At 43.4% G+C, this 18346-nt stretch overlaps 1 protein-coding gene and 1 long non-coding RNA gene across 4 annotated transcripts in view; one reads left to right on the plus strand and one right to left on the minus strand.

Annotated features, from left to right (window-relative positions):
• LOC115288058 overlaps positions 1 to 13010 on the minus strand; it is a 31948-nt gene extending 18938 nt beyond the window's left edge. For both annotated transcript variants that reach the window (XR_003906791.1, XR_003906792.1), the window contains exons 1-2: positions 12500 to 13010; positions 5741 to 5904 (exon numbers count right to left, since the gene is read on the minus strand). This is a non-coding gene — a long non-coding RNA (uncharacterized LOC115288058). The remainder of the gene's footprint in view (positions 1 to 5740; positions 5905 to 12499) is intronic.
• PRRX1 (paired related homeobox 1) overlaps positions 1 to 18346 on the plus strand; it is a 72003-nt gene that overhangs the window by 41249 nt on the left and 12408 nt on the right. For both annotated transcript variants that reach the window (XM_029935008.1, XM_029935009.1), the window contains exons 2-3: positions 12577 to 12752; positions 17559 to 17740. In XM_029935008.1, coding sequence (XP_029790868.1) covers positions 12577 to 12752; positions 17559 to 17740 — 358 coding nt within the window. The remainder of the gene's footprint in view (positions 1 to 12576; positions 12753 to 17558; positions 17741 to 18346) is intronic.

The following is an 18346-nucleotide window of genomic DNA, read 5'->3' on the forward strand; positions in this document are numbered from 1 at the left end:
CTCATAGGTTTCCACTCCAGGAGGACAGAATCACCTATTAACAAGGAGTGCTTTAGGGCTGTTCAACAACAGGGGACATGATTCAGTGGAATAAGATTATTCCACATGGATTTTTGAGTGTTTTGCCCAAAACATTTTTTTTTTAACTTCATGTGACCTTAGTGCATCAGCTTCCTTACTAGTTAAAACAGTCACACATCCTCAGGGAGGAAATCACCGTATAATTAAGGTTTAGGTGTGGTTGGCAGACAGTCATGTTGCCATATGGTAGAGAATGAAGTAGCAGGCTTTTGACCAAGCTCCTTTGCCAGTGAAAAGAAACAGAAAACACAGTGACTAGAAATGACTAACTAGAAGAAAATACAACCCAAAGCTAAAGGTACTTTTTGGGACATAGAAATGACCATGCCAGGGAATGTCTAAAATGGTCAGTATTCCCATATGTGTCATCATTATCAAAGCCAAACATTTATTGGGTGCTGCTAAGATGTGTGGGGCTCCATTCTATAGGCTTTGCTCACCTGCCTTCAAGGGTTGCCTTCTAATTTAGGGAGATAATTACCGGTGCAAAGTCTCGCACAGAGAACGTCCATGAAAGACCTGGATAACACATGCTCCTGGAATTTACATATCTTATAAAGAATGCGGTAAAGCTTCATCTCAGGAAAATCTGTGTGCCAAGACTTTACCGAACCTCATCCCCAAAGGGGCTGTCCAGTTTGGTGGCTGAATGTGAACTAACCAGAGCATTTTCGCCAAATAGGCATTTTCACCAAGCACGGTTAACATATTCATTCAGTCGTCCTAAGAAAAGCACCTCAAATGTTCCAGGCACTAATGCCAGGTGCTGGGACACTACAGTTAACAAGTGAGAAATCATCCCTCATGGAGCTTGTATTTGAGTGAGGCAGTGGCAATAATTACAGATGGTCAGAAGCATTGTTATAAAGCAGATGGTTCAGGTGCCAGACAGAGAATAATGATAGGAAGACTGCTTCTCGTCGGTGATCAGAAGGTCCCCGTGAATTGCCGATAGCTAAACTGAGGCTTGGAGAAGGACAAGGAGCCATCCATGTAAAAAGTCAGTGGATACAGGTAAGGCCTAGGTTGTGTTGTTAGGCAGAATCAAGGTCAAAGGAGAATATAAATGAAAGATAAGGAAAATGTCACCACTGTCTGCAGCACAACTACAGTAGGGTGGATAGGGTGACAAGTCACAGTGTGGCTGAGAGAGGGATGCTGGACTTTAATAGGACAGAGAAAAACCTATGCAGACTGTCCTTGGACCTACCACCCAGGCTGCTGTCTCTGCCTTCCTTCTTTGCCCATTATTGGCTCTGCTGGCTGCCACCCTCCTGGAATATCTGTTACTGTCACTTTACTTTTCAAGTACTTGCAACTTCTTTCCCCAAACCAGTCATGAAGTTCTTGAAAGCAGACTGCATGTAAGAGCTGTTGACATCTCTCAGAGCACCTATTTGCCTGGCACATAGCACATGCTCCATACATATTTGTTCAAAGGAATGAACAGGGTGCTAGTGAAACACTCATGAAGAAGGTCAAGATTGAGTGTGACCATTGTTAGTGAGGCCGCATTGGGGATTAGCCTAAGGTGGTTGATATTGACAGTGTTTTCAGCAAGGCCACTGTCAGCTAATCCATGGTTAGGAGGTCAAGGCTGGCAGAAGAAAGAAAAGAAATAGTCATTCTCATTTCTGCTTGCCAATTTAAAAATTAGAATCACTGTCTCTTAAGAACCTTTCAGGTTTCCTCTTTCTCTAGACTGTGCTTACAGGTGAACTGATTTCTTTCATTTATTTATTTATTTGAGAGAATGTACAAGCGGGAGAGGGGCAGAGGGAGAAAGAGATAATCTTACTTAAGCAGGCTCCATGCCCAGCACAGAGCCCAATGTGGGGCTCAACTCGGGGCTTAATCCCACAACCCTGGGATCATGACCTGAGCCAAAATCCAGAGTCAGACAGCTAACTGGCTGAGCCACCAGGCACCTCCCCCAACCCCCGCTTTTTAAACTTTCTTTTAAAATCAAGAGTCACACTGATTCCAGCCTGGAGACTGATCTCCGCAGTGCACTCTGGATATGACGGAACAGGTCAATCCCCGGGCTTTCTCTAGGCATGGGTAATTAGAGTATAGTCTTCTTCCAATATAACATCTACTCAAAGATGTTCCAGAACAAAGATGAAACAAAATAAGGCCAAACAAAAATACAACAGCAATAACAACAAAGGACAAGATTCAAACATTGCCTTAAAGAAGCAATTATTCATACTTTTCTATTGGGCAAGATATGGAAAATATAAAAAAATTCTAGAAACCTACAATGCTGTATTTGAAAGAGATCTTAGTCACCTAGTCCAACCTGTAATTTTGCCAGTAAGTCCACTGAGGCTTAACATCACAGATTTGGCCAGTGATCCTGCTGGGTTAGAATCTGAGCCTCTTGATTGCCATTCCAAAGCCCTTTCCACAATTGCTCCATAAGGGCATTTAACACAAAATACAAGTGGGCGCCTCGCTGGCTCAGTTCACTGAGCACCCGACTCTTCATTTCGACTCAGGTCATGATCTCCCTGTTCCTGAGGTTGAGCCCCGGGTTGGGCTCTGTGCTGAGCACTGAATGTGGAGCTTGCTTGGAATTCTCTCTCTCTCTCTTTCCCTCTGGCCCTCCCTGCCTCATGTGTGCGCGCTCTCTCAAAATAAATAAACATGTGGAAAAAAAATTGTCATCTTTAAAAAAATAAAAAAATAGGAGGAAATGTGCATGCCTAATTGTTACTATTTTTAAAATTTTTTAATGTTAATTAATTTTTTGAGAGACAGAGCGTGAGCAGGGAAGGGGCAGAGAGAGAGGGAGACACAATCTGAAGACAGGCTCCAGGCTCTGAACTGTCAGCACAGAGCCTGATGTGGGGCTTGAATTGACAAACTGAGAGATCATGACCTGAGCCAAAGTCAGAAGTCTAACCCACTGAGCCACTCAGGCACCCCTAATTGTTACAATTTTTAAAACATGTATTGTTTAATCTTAAAACAACCCATTTTACAGACAAGAAATTTGAACCACAGAGATGTTACAGTGTGGCGTATTCTTCCAAAAGATATTAAGCTTTGTATCACTGTGAGGCTTTTCTTATTCCTCAAGGAAAAACAAATTTTTAAATATAATTGATTGTCAAATTAACTTCCATATAACACCAGTGCTCATCCTAACAAGTGCCCGCCTCAATGCCCATCACCCACTTTCCCCTCTCTCCCAACCCCCATTATACCTCATTTTGTTCTCTGTATTTAAGAGTCTCTTATGGTTGGCCTCCCTCTCTCTCTCTGTTTGTAACTTTTTTCCCCTTTCTGCTCCCCCATGGTCCTGTGTTAAGTTTCTGAAGATTCACATATGAGTGAAAACATATGGTGTCTGTCTTTGTCTGACTGCCTTACTTCACTTAGCGTGATACCCTCTAGTTCCATCCACATTGCTGCAAATGGCCAGATTTCATTCTTTCTCGTTGCCAGGTAGTATTCCATTGTATATATAAGCCATATCTTCTTGATCCATTTGTCAGTTGATGGACATTTAGGCTCTTTCCATGATTCGGCTATTGTTGAAAGTGCTGCTATGAACACTGGGGTTCATGTGCCCCTATGCATCAGCACTTCCTAGCAGTGCTATTGCTGGGTCATAGGGGAGTTCTATTGTTAATTTTTTGAGGAACCTCCACACTGTTTTCCAGAGCGGCTGCACCAGTTTGCATTCCCACCAACAGTGCCAGAGGGTTCCTGTTTCTCCACATCCTAGCCAGCATCTATACTCTTGAAGGAAAAATTTTAATTTCCTTTCACTGAAACATTATTTAAAAATACCAAACTTCTGATGTTGACCATTTTAGTATATTTCAGTCTTCATTTTCGTCTGATGTCAAAGACAGGAGCAACACCCGAGAGGGGCTTTTATTTTCTCTCCAGCCTCCCTCTTTTACTCTATATGGTGTTGTTATAGAATTACCTTGGCTCTGTCTCTGATTGCAATGAAACTTGAATTCTCTGTTCCCTGTGGCTTTCTCTGCTGTAGGCTTGTTGTCCTATGCTTAAAAGTTGCGATGAAAAAGAGAGAAAGAGAGAGAGAGAAAGAGAGGGAGAGAAAACCTTTGACATGAAAAAGTTAAAGAAGTACAAGTCATGCCTCTACTCTCAAGTATTTAAATGCCTCATAATTGCCTCATAATTGTCTTTTTCTCCAACAAAAAGTCTTGTTCCATCACTGCTGTCCTTCCAAGAGCCGAGCTTACTCATTGATGAGGTACATGTCCTTCATTGCTCTTTGCTTGCAGTTGTGCTATTTTAAAGCTGGTTTTTTTTTTTTTACCAGCTTTTTCTTTAGACCCATTAACATTTATTGCCAAAAGAAATGAATCATTAAAAAACAAACCAACCAATGTACACTGGTTACCTCCTATGAAGACACCAATTTCTACTGCTGATGTCAAGATTGATGTTGTGTCATTTACAAAATGACAATAGTCTCACTACAAAGGAAACAGTGGCACCAGTAGAAGGCAGGAGCCGATGTCTCGCCTAGAGCTCTACCAAGGGACCACACACCTGGATCCTGCAAGTTTAGAGAGCTTTTAAAATCTCAGTCAGAGCTCACTCTTTTCCCAGAACTTTGCCTTTCTTGGTTTTCTTTTTATCCCTTTGGCATTTACCAAAGTGCTCAGACATTTAGGGGAAAAAAGTCCCTGAATAAATATTGAGTAATATGACCCAAGTTTTGTGTTTTTAGACATGTGGCAACCAAATTAGTCAACCCAAGGCAAACAGGCTGGGAAATCATTGAATTTTCATAGCCTGGCATTAGCCCTGGCTCTTCTTCCTTTTTCCTGATTCTCTCTCTCTCTCTTTTTTTTAAATTCATTTCTAGTGAGATTACTTAAAAGTACCAAGGGCTTCTCTATCTTGGAGTGTAGAGTTGGCCTGCTTTCTGAACGTTTCCTCAAAATTTGAATTGAGAAAGGAAAAATGTCTTGTTAGAAAGCCAGGATTGACTAACAATGGAACATGTCCCAAATGGGACTTTTTGGACAAATGTCTTTGCATGACTTCTATGGTACAATTTTTGGTCAACCACCATGTCTCAGATCTTGATTTTTAAGGCTTTTATTCATTTTTTGAGCTCCTTAGGTCTCAGTCCTTCAAACGAATGAAGCCATCTCACATATGTGCGTGGTTTTCTCACTTTCTCCACTGTTATGCTATGATAGAAATCTTACTGATTAAATACCGACAAACAGGGAACAGAAGGAAAAAAGAAACAACAGCGGTGGTTTTGAGCAGTCTTTCTCTGAGGGGAAACCCTAATGGCAGCAGTAGCTATAAAATCCACCACTTACTGCCCAACTTCGACTTAGGTCATAATCTCGTGGTTTGTGAGTTCAAGCCCCGCGTCAGGCTCTGTGCTGACAACTCAGAGCCTGGAGCCTCCTTCAGATTCTGTGTCTCCCTCTCTCTCTGCCCCTCCCATGCTCATGCTGTCTCTCTCTGTCTCTCAATAATAAATAAACATTAAAAATTTAAAAAAAATCCACTGCTTACCAAATGCCTACTATGTACCCGACAGTATGCCTGTTGTGTGGTCATTACGTTTTCAAATGACCCTAGGAGGGAAGTAGTCTTCCATTTTATTGTTTTGGAAACTGAGGCTCAGAGAAGGAAGGTGTCTTACCCAAGGCCATGCAGCCAGTAAGTAGCAGGGTCTGTGGGAGAGCACAGGTCATCCTGATTCCGAAGCCAGTTCAACCTCTCCCTTTCACTGTGCCCACTTAACAGTGGCGGTTTGGGTGGGTCTGATGGAAACATTCTCATTTTTCAGTGCTTTGTTTTTGACATCTAGAAATGAATTGAAAATAAGTGTATAAATGATTCATCCATAGAAACATTGGAATAGGTTACATATCTAAAGCCAGAATTTCATTGTTCATCAAAGAGAAGGTACTCGTTCAGCAGCAGAATTCCTGTAACAATAATTCCAGTATAGGATAGTTTACATCCTATAGGATAGTTTGTATTTATTGAGCATTGCTTAGAGCTTCAATTGAATACAGACATAAACTTTGTGCTCTGAGGTTACCGTCTAAATTAGACTCAAGAGCCATTATGTAAGAGATGAATCAGTGGGTTCTACTCTTGAAACCCAGACTACCCTGTATGTTAACTAATTGAATTTACATTTAAAAAAATGAATATGTAAAATAGACTCAGAGCCACATGGAAAATGCCAGCATGGGGGAATTATGCACCTAGTCCAAGAAGAAAGCTAGGGTTCTGGAATGGGACTACATGAGGAAGCTGGCTTTAAGTTGGGTCTCACTGGGGTTCCAATCAGGAATCTTTTCAGAAAAGTGTCTTAAAAGAGGGACAGCAGATAAGAGGATTCAAACGTTTGTCCCTTGGGGAAGTATTGGTCCAAGCGAGGGGCAAAGAAATGTGTGAGACAGAATCAAAAGCAATACACGGTCCATGATACCTCAAACTCTTCAGGGTTCTGTCTTTCAAAGGAGACATAAACATTGAGATAGATCTGCATAAAACCACTGTAGCTTTGCACAGAGCTGCTGACTCAGCTTTGGGGTCGAAACTATCAAAAATAGTATTTCGCACTTTTTAGAGCATTTTATTCTCCAAAGGACAGATGTTCCCAAATTACATTTAAGGTGCTTTCAGGCTCTTTTCCAAGGTTTAGGACTGATACTTGACCAAAAAGAAAGAGGGTCATTTGCCAAGTCAACAGTAAAGAAACAAATATACACATCAAGGACCATCACACAAAGTTCAGGGTCTGGCAGTTGCACCCAAAGGTGGAAAGAGATGCACGTTGGACATTTGTGTTGGCAGAGACCTGGGCACTTGTGACCGTTGCCAGGGTTCAGTGGTGGAGGATACCAGGCATGCTCTTGAGAAGGAGTGGATATGCTGCTAAACTTGGCTTTGGTCATTGTGATGCACTAAGCTCCGTCTACACTGCAACAGTCATCCCGGTTCAATGACCCATGTGCCATCTATCGGGACACATATTAAAAGGATGCCATCCTAATTGCATTTGGAGCTTAGTGTAACCAAAGAAACTCAAATGAATACCACAGCTGTATCTTGCTGCTTTTCATCAGCCTTGCAATAAAAGCTAAACAGTTTTTAGTGGCTTTTGCAATTATACTTCCCTTCAATTCTCCAAAGGTTGCAGGGCCCGAACCACACAAATCCCATTAAAGTAAGTGGTTGTTGTGCAATGGAAGTTCCTTTGAAAACATTCTTCCAAGCCCATAAAATGATCAGCGGGCTGCTCTGTAAATCCGCTTGCCTGCCATGTTTTCAACCCAAAGGAAGAAGACAAGCTTTGATGTGGTGGTTGGTTTCTGCTACTGAAGCTGGCGTTTTATCTTCTTGCATCAGATTTCTTTCCAAATTGATGTGACTCAGGCATACGAAACACATTTTTCTTCAGATTTTAGTCCTAAAATATGTTTTTGCTCTACCTTTAAATTACATTTGGCTGACCTATTTGGAATCTCCAAGGCATCTCCCACCAGATGCAGGGCAGAAAGAGGGCTGAGGTCTTTGGGAGCTAATGAAGTCTGCATGGCGAGTTCGACGCCATGGTGAGTAGGGGTCACGGTGTGCTGTCTGGTCCTCCTGTTTGCGGAGGGCCCTCCTCATGCCTCGCATTGTCTTCTCCACCCATCCTTCAGGGAAGTTCCGGCAGCCATATATGGAGTCCACTGTGAATTTCAGCCCAGAACCAAGAACAGAGCTGGTGCTCCTGGTAACTTGTGTTTAGATGCACAAGGGACATCCTGCCTAGGACTTAGGGGCTCTCTTTTCAGGGGCAGGGCTCAGATGTGTCCTAACATCCTGATCCATTGCAAACACCATCCTCTTTAGCATCTCTTTCCCAGCTGTGCTTCTTCTTGTTGAAACCTTTCATTTATCTTGGGGTTGCTTTTCTAGTAAGGAATAAAAATGAAGGATGGATTCCAGCATTTATAAAGGAATCAGAACCACACAGCTTTTTTTCATGCCTAAATCTGATGAAGACTAACCTATTTGAAAAAGAAATGATAAATGCTTTCTCTCCTCCAGAGGAAAAGTGATCCAGAAACAAAACAGACTGTTAACCTAACTTAATCTAACCTAATCTAAATAGTTAACCTAACTATTTGCTATGGACTATTAAAAAGAATAATTGGAATTCGGAACTTATTCAGCCCTTTAAAACCAGATGAATCACCAAAGTTCTCATTTTCTGAGACTGTTTCAGTGCTACAATTACTACTATGACCTTTAAGTTTTTATTGTCAGGACATTTATAAAGGGACCCTATACCTTTTCTACAGGAATGCGTGTATGCATCAAAGTGACAAAATATTTATACAGAAAGAATGGAACTCTAATTTTTAAAAAGCCTGGTGGCTCAGTTGGTTGAGTGTCTGATTCTTGATTTGGGTTCAGGTCATGATCCCAGGGTGGTGGGACTGAGCCCTGAGTCAGGCTCCCCACTGAGCGTGGAGCCTGCTTAAGATTCTCTCTCTCCCTCTGCCCCTCTCCCACCTCTAAAATACAGTATTTGGTTATATACTAAAATATAAGTAGGGATTAAGAGAATGGAGAGATCAATAAGGATAGAAATTGTCAGCAAAATCTTAGAGGAAGTAACATTTGGGATGTGTCACAGGAAGCAGAGATATTGAACTGTGTCCCAGAATAAAAGAAAGAGAAGGACTGATATGGATGTGGAGAGAGATGGAAGCAGGGACTTCCTACTGTGTAAAACTTCCCCTGCACATGTTTAATTGATGAAGCGGGGACTTACAGAAGCCACTGAAAAAGAAAATTCAAGAACATCTGGACCAAAGTAGCTATTCTAGATGAGACTGTTTACATTTTTAAATAACTCTTCTGGTAGGAATGACAACATGTGATACACAGACAGCCTCTATCTTAGACCCTCTTCATGTAGTTCATATGAAAAACCTGTATTTCCCAGAAAATTTCCCAGAGTAGTGGTTTTTTATTTATATCTCAGATGCTTCATAGAACATGACTATTGTTATTTGCCCTTGAGACTGGAGTGGAATCAGGAGTCCTGGCCTCTAGGTCTGGCTCAGTCAGAGCTGGTATTGTAATTTGGGGTAAGTCACTTCATCCTCTAAGGCTTCACTTACCTCATGTATACAGTAAGGGGGCTGAATTAGACGATTTCTCTGGCTTCACTTGGTGCTAATGTTTTATGATTCCTGAGTCCAAGCTTTTTATTAGCAATCATGACAGTAACTACTTGCAATTTACTGATCATCCACAACATACATAAAAACACAGAATCCTTCATAAAATCCATAAACACCTTGGATTAGAAATACTGATCTTGAGACAAATCCATCCATGTCCTCTGTGGTTATTTTGCAGCATGGTGATTCCTACCCATTTCAGAATTTCAAAACAGGAGATCCTTCCCAAAATCCAATTGGACATCTGTATCCTTGGGCAGCATGTATCAAAATCAACTCTCTAAGTAACTGGTTTTACAAGAAAGATAATTTACCTGCAATGATAAAAATACACTGCATCTCCTTTCCTCTATTTAACGAGAGTCCAGAATCTGCTAAAGGAGCCTATCACAGGCCCTTCAGATGCCCCACATTTATAAACTTCTGCAATATTTACGTTTCCTTGCGTGTTGCCCAGGAGACCGTGTTGGGTCCTGTCTTCAGGGTTCTTGGAGGAGAACAGGGAATGTGCAGTTTGTGGATAGTGAACAAAGACAGATGAGCCAAGGGCTGCTGCTCAAGCTGTCTCTGTTGCCCACTCATTGTCTGTTTCCATTATCCTTGCCCTTTGGAGGACGTTTGCCAGAGCCAGGCTCCGTGGACCCCTGTTATTTGTGTGTCTTTTCCTACCTTCAACATGATCTGGACTGGTGTTTTCATTTGTTAAAAACAACAGGAACATCCAGTGGGAAACTTTCGCTGGAATTGTTTCAGGTCATCATAGCTATTTATTCTGTGTCATAAACTATAATTCTCCATTTCCCTTACTCCCACGTCAGGGGAGCTGGTGGTTTATGGTGCACAGTCTGTGGAATCTGAGTGAACAGTAGAAGATTTCAAAGAACTACCAAGAGATTATGTAGCAGGCTGTAGTACTAAGAACAAAACGTAAAATACTCTTGCTCTTGATCACAGTTTGGCAGTACAAAAAGAAAAGGCTTACAAGGCAAAAGAAGGGATTTAGAATTTGTGGTTATACCTGAGGAAGGTTTCTTTGAGGGAAAAAATAGATTATGGGATTGACTTAAGAAGGGATTTCCTTGGTAGGAATAAAAATAATAGCCAAGGGTCTGTCTAATTGGTCTCAGTCCTGGAGAGGTGTGGCAGCTAAGGATTTTTTTTTTACAGACTTCTAGTTAATAGGAGCATGAAATGCAGGTGGTGGTACTCTGAAAAAGTCCTGGGTGACCCAGAGAGACCTGAAGTGCAAGACAGATAAAACTAAGACCAAAAGATTTGGGAAAGAGAAAGTGAACAAAGCAAAGCCTCCCAGTATTTAAATAGGAAGGAGAATACAGATGTGAGGCAACTGCTGAGAGCTGTTTGACCCCAGGTGTGTGAATTCTAGTGTCGATATCATCGCAAATGGATTTCACTGATAGCTGAATAGGATGTTGGCTGGAATGTTCTAGGCCCTGGTAGACCCCAGAGGTCATCAAATTAAATTGGCTCCATTCACAGGATGCCACTGATCTGATATTCTTATTGAAAATGTCCCAGCAGCATCTTCAAAGTGGGGCTCCTCATTGGAATACCACAAATAGAAGAAATAGGGAGGTGGTCAACCATGAAGTTTAGGGAGTGGGTGTCAGCACACCTTTAGCTGGAAGAATAAGCTTGGGATCAGGTGGGTTTTTTTTTTTTTCCCCAACAGAAACAGTTTTCTAAAGACAAGAAAAGTTTCACATTTTCCTTGAAAATGAATTCAACAAGTACTTGCCATATCTGGGTGCTTTAAATATCCAGGGGGAAATGTGTGGTCTCTACCCCAAGTCTCTATCCTGAGAAGGCAGTGTTCATGAAGACGGAATCTTTGATCAAACCCACTTAGAGGCCTCAGTTGTCAGGCACTCAGAAATCTGGGCCAGAAGCTCTTGGATTTAAGCTATACTTTGAATCTACATCCAAATATAGATAATACTACAGCTCAGGTAGGCATTGTTTTTCTTTGGGATATCATGATTCATGCTAGTCCTTTTCTGGAGTGTGTTTTGTGTTTATTGTCAGAGAGGATCAGGAAGACCTCACATGTTGAAAAAAAAAATGGTGGCAAGCTCTTCTCTATTGAACGTGGAGCAAGTGGCCAAGCCCTGCTTTCCCACTCATTCCTGGTTTTCTTTGGGCTGAGATTCTTAGGTAAAAGCCACTGGAAGTGTACGTCCAGTTCCTCAGGCAGAACATGTGTCTTAGACCTCAGCACCTCTACACAATAAATCTCGGAGCACTACGTGGCCTTTACCGTGGCTTGGGCCTCACCTGGATGGCTTGGCGGTGGTGATAGCACAACAGGTGTTCCGTTCAGAGTCACACGTCCGTCATTCCTGCTTACGCTGAGTGGGGCAGCAGGACAGGAGCTCGAGACCCTGTTACTTCCATGGGCAGGCTGGATGACCAGCTTGCCAAGGTGCCTTTGGGAGACCTCAGTGGAAAACAAGGCAGGGAGGGGAATCTTGACAAGGGAAAACTTGGGATCATGTTTCCCCAAAGGTACCTAAGACCTCAGGGCCCTAGAACTCCAGAGGTCTTTTAGTACCATTCCCCATGCTTGCGTTCTCCTGGGGCACGTCCTCGGCCAATGTTGGCTTGGGTTGATGGTGTCAGAGCACCATCCCTGATCTAGGCTGGGGCCTCCGTAGCTGGCCTTAGCAAGAGCATGGAACCTTGAGCAAATGTAGTCAGGAATGGCTTGCTGTTTCTAGGAGAATACTTGGTAAAACAATCATTCTGATGAGTTTTAACACATTTTTTCCCTCTATAACTTGGCATTTGTGTTTACATGGGTATGTGGAGGAGAGGGAACCAGGGAATTGTTGGTTTCCTTGGTTATGAAATTGGATGAACGAACATAATATAACATAAGACAAATATAGGCCCAAAGCAATCTATCTTTCCCTCATCTCTAGAGCAGTCTAGAGATCATGGGTAGGAGTAAGATTTTCCTTTAGCCATCCTTGACAAAACAGGCTTCAAGGAACATGTGAGAAATGTCTCCCGGTCAGTTCAGGTCTGTCCCAGATTTAGAAGCAACAGCCAAACACCCGAACTATCCAGGGGGCTGTTGGCCTGTGAACTCAGGCGCACCACTGCCCACATCTGCACACTGAAAGGGGCGTCTGGCTCTAACACTCTGATAAGAATGGGAGCAGTATGCGACGATCCCTTACCATGGGTATTCAGCAAGAGTGTAAGTGGGGACCTTAACACGATGTTAGCTCCTTAGCATCAATTTCTTCTGCTCCAGATGACCAGCTGAACTCCGAGGAGAAGAAGAAGAGAAAGCAGCGGAGGAACCGGACGACCTTCAACAGCAGTCAGCTGCAGGCCCTGGAACGCGTCTTCGAGCGGACACACTACCCGGACGCCTTTGTGCGAGAGGACCTCGCCCGCCGGGTGAACCTCACTGAGGCCAGAGTGCAGGTAACCAAAGAATCACCGGGAGGAACCCCTCCACAGACTCCCCCAAACCCTGAGTCGTTGGTTTCAAATAGGTGCTGCTTCTAAGAAAAATGCTTAAGGAGCAGCCTGAGACAGAATCAGATCCTAAGCATGTTTTTTTGGGGCAGCTTAGTATTTTTGAAAATCAGATTTAAGCCCTTGGGCAGGAAGAATGTGCCTTGCTACAGCTCTTCTCCTCCTCTTTGTTGTCTGCCCTTTCAGATTCACGTTATAAACAAACATTATACTCCATTCAGAGCATTTGACTCTGCACCCACCCCAGCTTTCAACTGGAGTTTTAGGGAGGCCCCGGAGATGAATTCTCCACTCCCCACCTCAGTTTTCCTTCCCAGACTTTGGGAACTTACAGACTTTCAAGAAACGTATTAGAACTATACACGCTTATGGACACTGGTGGCCGTGGAGATGAGCACATCAAAGACCTTGCATTAGGAACTCTGTTAAGAGCATGATTCCGTGGATAATTCTGTGTTTCTGTGAAGTGATGAAGGGCAAAGGCATGAAGACAGTGTAGAGAGAGAACAGCAGTTCTTTCTGACATTAATGCCATGACACGTCAACTGCGATCCAGGCATCTAGAAATAACAACCCGGGATTAGTACTAATGATGATAATAACATAATAACTAACACTACTTGAACCCTTATAGGCTGAGTTGTGTTCTAAGTCCTTTATATAAACTGTTTAATTGTCATACCAGTTCAGTGAGGTGGATAATGTTCTTCATCTTGCAGATGTGGAAACTGAGGCACAGAGAGGTTACAGTATTTTGCCCAGCCTCATGCAGATAGGAAGTACCAAAACTCGGATTTGAGTGCAGATATGGCAAGTTAGTTCATGCTTTTTTTTATTAAATGTAGTTTGTCAAGTTAGTTTCCATATAACACCCAGTGCTCATCCCAACAAGTGCCTTCCTCCATACCAAGTTCATGCTTTTAAGGACTGGAGTAGACTTTGAATAAATAAGAGTCTGCTGGCTAAGTGCTTTTCCAGGGGTCCTTTGCTACCTCTGCAAGAAGTAAAGATCTCATTGTCTTCCACTGCACCAGGGATGGGCTGCCATTTTGATAAGGGTGGAAGGGGATCAGGCCTATCTGTCTTGTCTTCTTGAGGAAATTATTGTTTGTGTATTTGTGTTCAGTTTGGGCTTGAGGGATTTCCTTCTGCAGATGACAGACGTCTCGACTGACATGGGCTTGAGCTAGACCCTAAGGGTGTTGAGGGGGTGCCTGTGCCTTGACAAGCGGTATACTGTGAGGGACACTGGATGAGTTGTCTGGAGAGGGTCTTGGAGGTCCCTTCAGCCTGGCGAGAAGCTTTGCCAGAGTTCTCCTCTTAGGGAATCATCCACCTCACATAGAAGTGCTCCCCAGGAGAAATAAAGAAGTCAGCCACAAAAGAGGAAGTGGCCCAGACCCTGTGGTGCCACGTGGGTCAGGAGAAAGCGGGAGGCGTTCGGCACTGAGAGCCAATCCCTCACGGCTCAGGTGAGAGAGACCCGCAGGATCTGCAGGGACAAGACCTGGTGTTGCTGTCTGGATTCCGCCATCCAAAGCAAAATCCTGAGGTCTGCCTTCCCACATTCTCTTCCCTTGTGCAACTAACCACAGGTCTCCAAGCACGCTCCATATTTCCACTTTTCAGTCCCTTCCTCTCCCTTCAAAAGCCCCCTAACTTCTGTGCCCAAGGCTTGGCCTATAGCGGTGTAATGAGTCATTTTAGACCAATAACCCCCAGTACCTTGAAGTACCATTTTTGCTGTAGTGATCTGAGTTGTAAATCGGGAAACCTGGATGGGACAAAACTGGAAAAAAAACTTTTTTTTTTTAATTTGAAAGAGCAGTTTGTGAGTTGCTCCCAGTACAACAATAAATGAATGCTTCCTTATATGTTGAAACTATTTTCTCATCCCCTTTTCCATTCCTACAAAGTTCTAATGCCTCTCAGAGCTGTGGATGTTTCATAGATGAGCAAGACAGAATTCTTCCTGTACAGCTTTATTCTTCCTCCGTGAAGCCTTCGCCTTCCCCAGCCTGAACCACTCCCTTCGGACTCTGGCCTTCTTTACGGCATTTATCACAATATGGCATGTATTATATTGACTTGTATGTGAGCCAGCTTTCCCAACTAGACTGTGAATCCTATTGGATGGAGGTCCTAGCTTATCATTTTTGCAAAAGTCATTTTTCTTCCTCTTTCTTTTTCCTCTCCTTTTTCCCCCACCCCTGAACATTTATCAAGCATCTACTATACTCTTAGAACTGTTTTTGGTTTCCTGAGGATGAGTAAGACATCGACCCACTCCTTCAGGGTGTTGTAGACTGGAGGCAGAGAAAACAGATGTCCATGCCGCACTGTTATGATATAGTAAGATGATTCGTACACAAAATGGAATATATAAGAATAAGTGATAGACCAGAGGAAAGAATGAGCAAATCTGCCTGGCAAAAAAGGGTGAAAATACACATATATTAAGCACCTGTTCTGTGCCAACTCTCATAACAGCCCTGTGAGTATTGTTTTCTCCATTTGGTAGGAAACAGAGGATCAGAGACATTAAATAACTATTCAGTGACAAATTTTTAAAGTAATAGAGCCAGTATTTTTATCTAACTATGGTAAACTTTAAAGTCATATTCTTTCCACTATACCACTTTACAAAGGAGGTGATTTGTAAATCTTGAAATTAAATCTTGAAAAACGGAGACACCTGGCTGGTTCAGTCAGTTGAACATCCAACTTCAGCTCAGGTCATGATCTCACAGTTTGTGAGTCTGAGCCCTGTGTCAGGCTCTCTGCTGTCAGTGCAGAGCCCACTTTGGATCCTCCGACCCCTTCTCTCTCTGTCCCTCCCCCACTCTTGTTCTCTCTCTCTCTCTCTCTCTCTCTCAAAAATAAATAGACATTTAAAAAATGTAAATCTTGAAAAAGAAGTCTTTTGATACTGGACAAAGAGGGGAGACCATCACAGGCAGAGGGAAGATTTAGTGTGAATATATAAAGGTGTCAAATAACTGGATACATCTGGTCGTCTTGAGACCAGGGTAGGAGCTGGAAATGATGCAGGGCCAGTGCGTGAGGCCCAAGTGATGCACGACGTGGCTGGGTTGGTGGACCATGAGCTAATTCTTGAACAGCCTTTGTTCTATGGTAAGCAGTTTTTATTTTATTCTGTGAGTGACAGAGAGCCAACAGATGCTATAATGCAGGATGTTAACATGATTCCATTTGCATTTAAAATGGGAAATCTAATAGCAATGAAAAGGGCACAGAGAAACAAAAGAGCTGGGCATGCGCAAAGCCAGACAAAGATGTCCAGATTCTCCTTTCCTGATACCTGGACCCTTCCAGTGACGCAATTCCCCGGGACACCAGTCATATGGCATTTTACACGAGTGTTGCTCCCAAAGGCTGTGACCTGTCCTGCTCCTCCTCGTAGACTTTCTCTCCCCGACACCTTGTCATGCGTTTCTATACTTGGACCTAAAAGACTTGTTTTCAGTTTTTCAAATTTGCATGCCTGTCTTCTTTTAATAGACTGTGAGCTGCTTAGGAGCAGGGAGTAAATCTCATCTCTATTCCCGGCAATTAGCACAGAGCCTGGAACAAGCACGGACTCCATAAAGATTTCTTGAATGAGTAACCGAATGAGTAGAATTCCATGGCGCTCTGGAGGAGGTGTGTGATCATGAGTCAGATGTCCCTGAGCCCAGAAATGCAGCCATTTGTTGTGTGTGAACTTCAACAGATGAATTTCATTGAACCTGTTTCCTCAGCTCCAAAATAGAAAACAGTATAGCCTAATGTGTAGAACGGCCATGATGGCTGGAAGTAGTGTATGCCATGTGCTCATGTAAGTTCCTGGCCCTCTCGGTACTTGATCAATGCTGCTGGGTCATTGGGTGCAGCCTTGGCTGGCTGAGTGGTCCGCATCTCTCACACCCTGCCAGGAAAGGTTCTCCAGTCAACTTCCAACCTTTGGTATCTGCATTTCTGTTTTACATGTGTCTTTCTAGAACATCAGAAGACTGCCCTGCCTGTGCTTCCCATGCCAGAAGTGCTGGAACATTCATAACCCATGATGGATGGGAGCCCACATACAAATCATTTGCTCTCTCACCCCGGCTGGCTCTTGTGTCCTGCCGGGGCTTGTGGCTGGGCCATCACAGGGGCGCTGCTGGGAAGCTTGCTCTCTAGGGTCTGCTTGTCTTCCCTGTTACTTCCATTTACTTTTTTTACTGCCATCTTTTCCCAGTGCTGTCCGAACCTTCCAAATGAGGGACTTGCTTCGTAAATGCTTGCCACAGGCACCGTTGGATGTAATGGAGAGAATTTTCTTTAAATAAGTATTTTTGAAAGCAGATGGTATTGTCACATTTTGAAGAATTTTAAAAACAACTTTAAAAAAAAGTGGTTGTATCCATGGCCAAACTCTAATGAGGTTTGTCTCTTTTTCTTGATTACAAAATGACAGGGGTCATAACCCAATATGTTAGTCATGGATCTCACCTCTGGAGGCTTGATTACGGAAGTACCTCAGGGTCCAGTTGTAAGAGCCTTCACCCTTGGTGGCTCTCTAACATGGCTGACCGGGGAAGGATTGTGGCATGTGTGTATTGTTCTGGGAAGGATCCAGTGCCTATCCTGTATCTTCCTCAGAGACGCATGTATGTGGTCAAATCAGCCAGGACGTTATTCGTGTAACCTCTTCTTCTTTGTTTCCCTCCCCCCTCCTCATGCTCTCCTCTCCTCCCCGTGCTCTTCCAGGTGTGGTTTCAGAACCGAAGAGCCAAATTCCGCAGGAATGAGAGAGCCATGCTGGCCAATAAAAATGCTTCCCTCCTCAAATCCTACTCAGGGGACGTGACTGCTGTGGAACAGCCCATTGTACCTCGTCCTGCTCCAAGACCCACCGATTATCTCTCCTGGGGGACGGCCTCTCCGTACAGGTGAATGACTGGCCCACCCTCCCTTGCTCCACTTCCACACGTTTCTCAGCGGTTGGTCACGTGCAAAGCTGCCTGTGCAGCTGGCTGACATTTCTTACTGGGTTAACCTCTCCAGAGACATTCAACTTGCTGACACCCCCAGGTTTTCACAGGAGATTACTAGTTGCCCCAGGAGCAGGGTTTGGGGCAGAAGAGAGAGGGGCAGGCCCTCAGCACTCTTCTCTTGGACTCAGGAACTCTTGCAAAGGTTTCAAAGATGGGGAAGAATCTAAAGGAAAAGATCATTAAGCTATGCCCAGAGTCCCTCTTGCAACCCTGCAGGAACAAACCTTGACTCTATTTCCTAATTTAAGATAGATTGGTTTTATTATGCTCACATAGAAATTTAATGTGGAAGGCTTTATGTGTAGGCTCAAAGGCTAATTTCACAGCAAAACTGATTTTGAATTCAGACAAGGAAAGGAAAAGGAAGGGAGGAAGGAAGGAGAAAGGTAAGGAAGGAAAATCCAAGATCATCCTGGTCATCCTCAAGTCCACGGACCTTGTCAGTAGGCGTGGAGGTCTTATGACATAAAATACCTTCCTATTCTATTGCTAATTCTTATC

The sequence above is a fragment of the Suricata suricatta genome, chromosome 3 (genome assembly GCF_006229205.1).
Source record: "Suricata suricatta isolate VVHF042 chromosome 3, meerkat_22Aug2017_6uvM2_HiC, whole genome shotgun sequence".
NCBI classification, from domain to species: domain Eukaryota; kingdom Metazoa; phylum Chordata; class Mammalia; order Carnivora; family Herpestidae; genus Suricata; species Suricata suricatta.